We start from the raw sequence: 1,519 nt of genomic DNA, 5'->3' as shown, positions 1-1,519 counted from the left end.
GTCTAAACCCAGGTGGCCTGGCATTCCCCTGCAGAGATGGATTTCCTCTCTACTTCCACAGGAACAAGTTAATCTGGCAACAGATAATCGTCCATCACTGGGAGCTTTGTGTTTCACTAGTCTGATGCATTTCGAATGGGGTTTGGCAATGCGGAGTTTTTAACCAAAGTTTGCCAAAAGTGACTGGCGTGTGAAACACCCTTCAGCAAAAATGCTGCTCTCTCAATCTATATTTCATCCCGGAAATGTTTATTACTATAATTTAATTTCCCCAAGTGGTCACTTATTAGACGTACTAACTATTAAGCTAAAATGCCTAGAAACAAACTGTCTGTATGAGTTAACCAAGCATCTGACAGCCAGTGCCACTCTCTAGCAATGACACCTTCTCTCCTTTCTGACTCGGGTTCCCAAATCAGAAAGGAAGAGTGCAGCAGAAAGCAGGGTAAGGGCGAGGGAATTGGAGACAGAAATCCAAGATTCCCCTGCCCTTGCACTGTTCCTCTGTGGCTGTTCTCCCGCTTATTTTGTCACTACCTCAACCCTGACCTGTGCGCCTGAACGTTATCTCCTCCTTTTCCTTCAGAGCTCAGAAGACAGAACCAACACAGAAAGTGTGGTGGTGACAGCCGCTGGCCGCAAGCTGTAGTCTTCACTGAGACAGGGGCTTAAAAGTCTATCTAAGTTTTCTTCTGCAAGGATAATGTCCAGGACAATTCTCCGCCTGATGAAACAGAAACTGCCTAAACCCATGAAACTCGGAAATGCAGCTAAATTCAATGCATAAACCCAGGGAGAGAAGTACTTTTCGGAGGTCTGCTCATGTGATCATGTACCGACTTCACCTCATCCAGGAGGTGCAGATGCCCACGTCCCGCCCACACTCACCCGGCACACACACATTATACATGGGTTGTCTGTGATGAACGGGATCTGGAGCTCCTCCCCTTCATTTTCACATTTGGCAACAGAACCTGAAATTAAAGAATTTTTTTTAATTTAAACCTTGCTCAATGCCTTACTACAAAATCTTCAAGCGTCACCCAAGCCCTTCTTGAATCACAAATTTCACAAATACTTAATGAGTTTTAAATATTAAAATTTACTGAAACAAATCCCCCAAATGTATTTTAAATATTTTTATTTTAAAAGCTTTGCAAGTAAAACCTAATATATGGATAGATTTTGTTTCTAGTTGGTTTAGGCACATTCGAAACGCCTCTCTGGATGTTTAATAACGTACCTTCCTTTGGAACGTCATCCTCACTACAAGCACACCCGCACGAAAAAGAATTCAGATTTGGCCGTCAGGGACGATTTTTCCCGTGAGCAGAACTCGGGCGTGCGTCCCTGCACCGGCCTTTCACAGGGCCCTACCCCGGACCCCACGTTTGCTTTTCTGCCCCACGCGCACGCGTCAGTGAAGTTTGTCGCGCAGAGCAGCAGCCAGGTCTTCACCCTCCCGAACCCCGACTCTACGCGCTGCGCCCCGCCCGGCCAGGGATCGCGCTTTCGCGTC

The 1,519-nt window shown here is 46.4% G+C and overlaps 1 protein-coding gene across 1 annotated transcript in view; it reads right to left on the bottom strand.

Annotated features, from left to right (window-relative positions):
- Positions 1–1,265, bottom strand: part of LOC101570005 (BMP-binding endothelial regulator protein) — a 241,952-nt gene extending 240,687 nt beyond the window's left edge. Inside the window, exons 1-2 of the mRNA XM_023708096.1 lie at positions 1,244–1,265; positions 889–974 (exon numbers count right to left, since the gene is read on the bottom strand). Of these exons, the coding sequence (XP_023563864.1) occupies positions 889–903 (15 nt within the window). The 5' untranslated portion in view covers positions 904–974; positions 1,244–1,265. The remainder of the gene's footprint in view (positions 1–888; positions 975–1,243) is intronic.
- Positions 1,266–1,519: the final 254 nt, after the last annotated feature.

Source organism: Octodon degus, unplaced genomic scaffold (genome assembly GCF_000260255.1).
Source record: "Octodon degus isolate 3935 unplaced genomic scaffold, OctDeg1.0 scaffold00330, whole genome shotgun sequence".
NCBI lineage: Eukaryota > Metazoa > Chordata > Mammalia > Rodentia > Octodontidae > Octodon > Octodon degus.
This window is presented reverse-complemented; position numbering and strand designations above follow the sequence as displayed.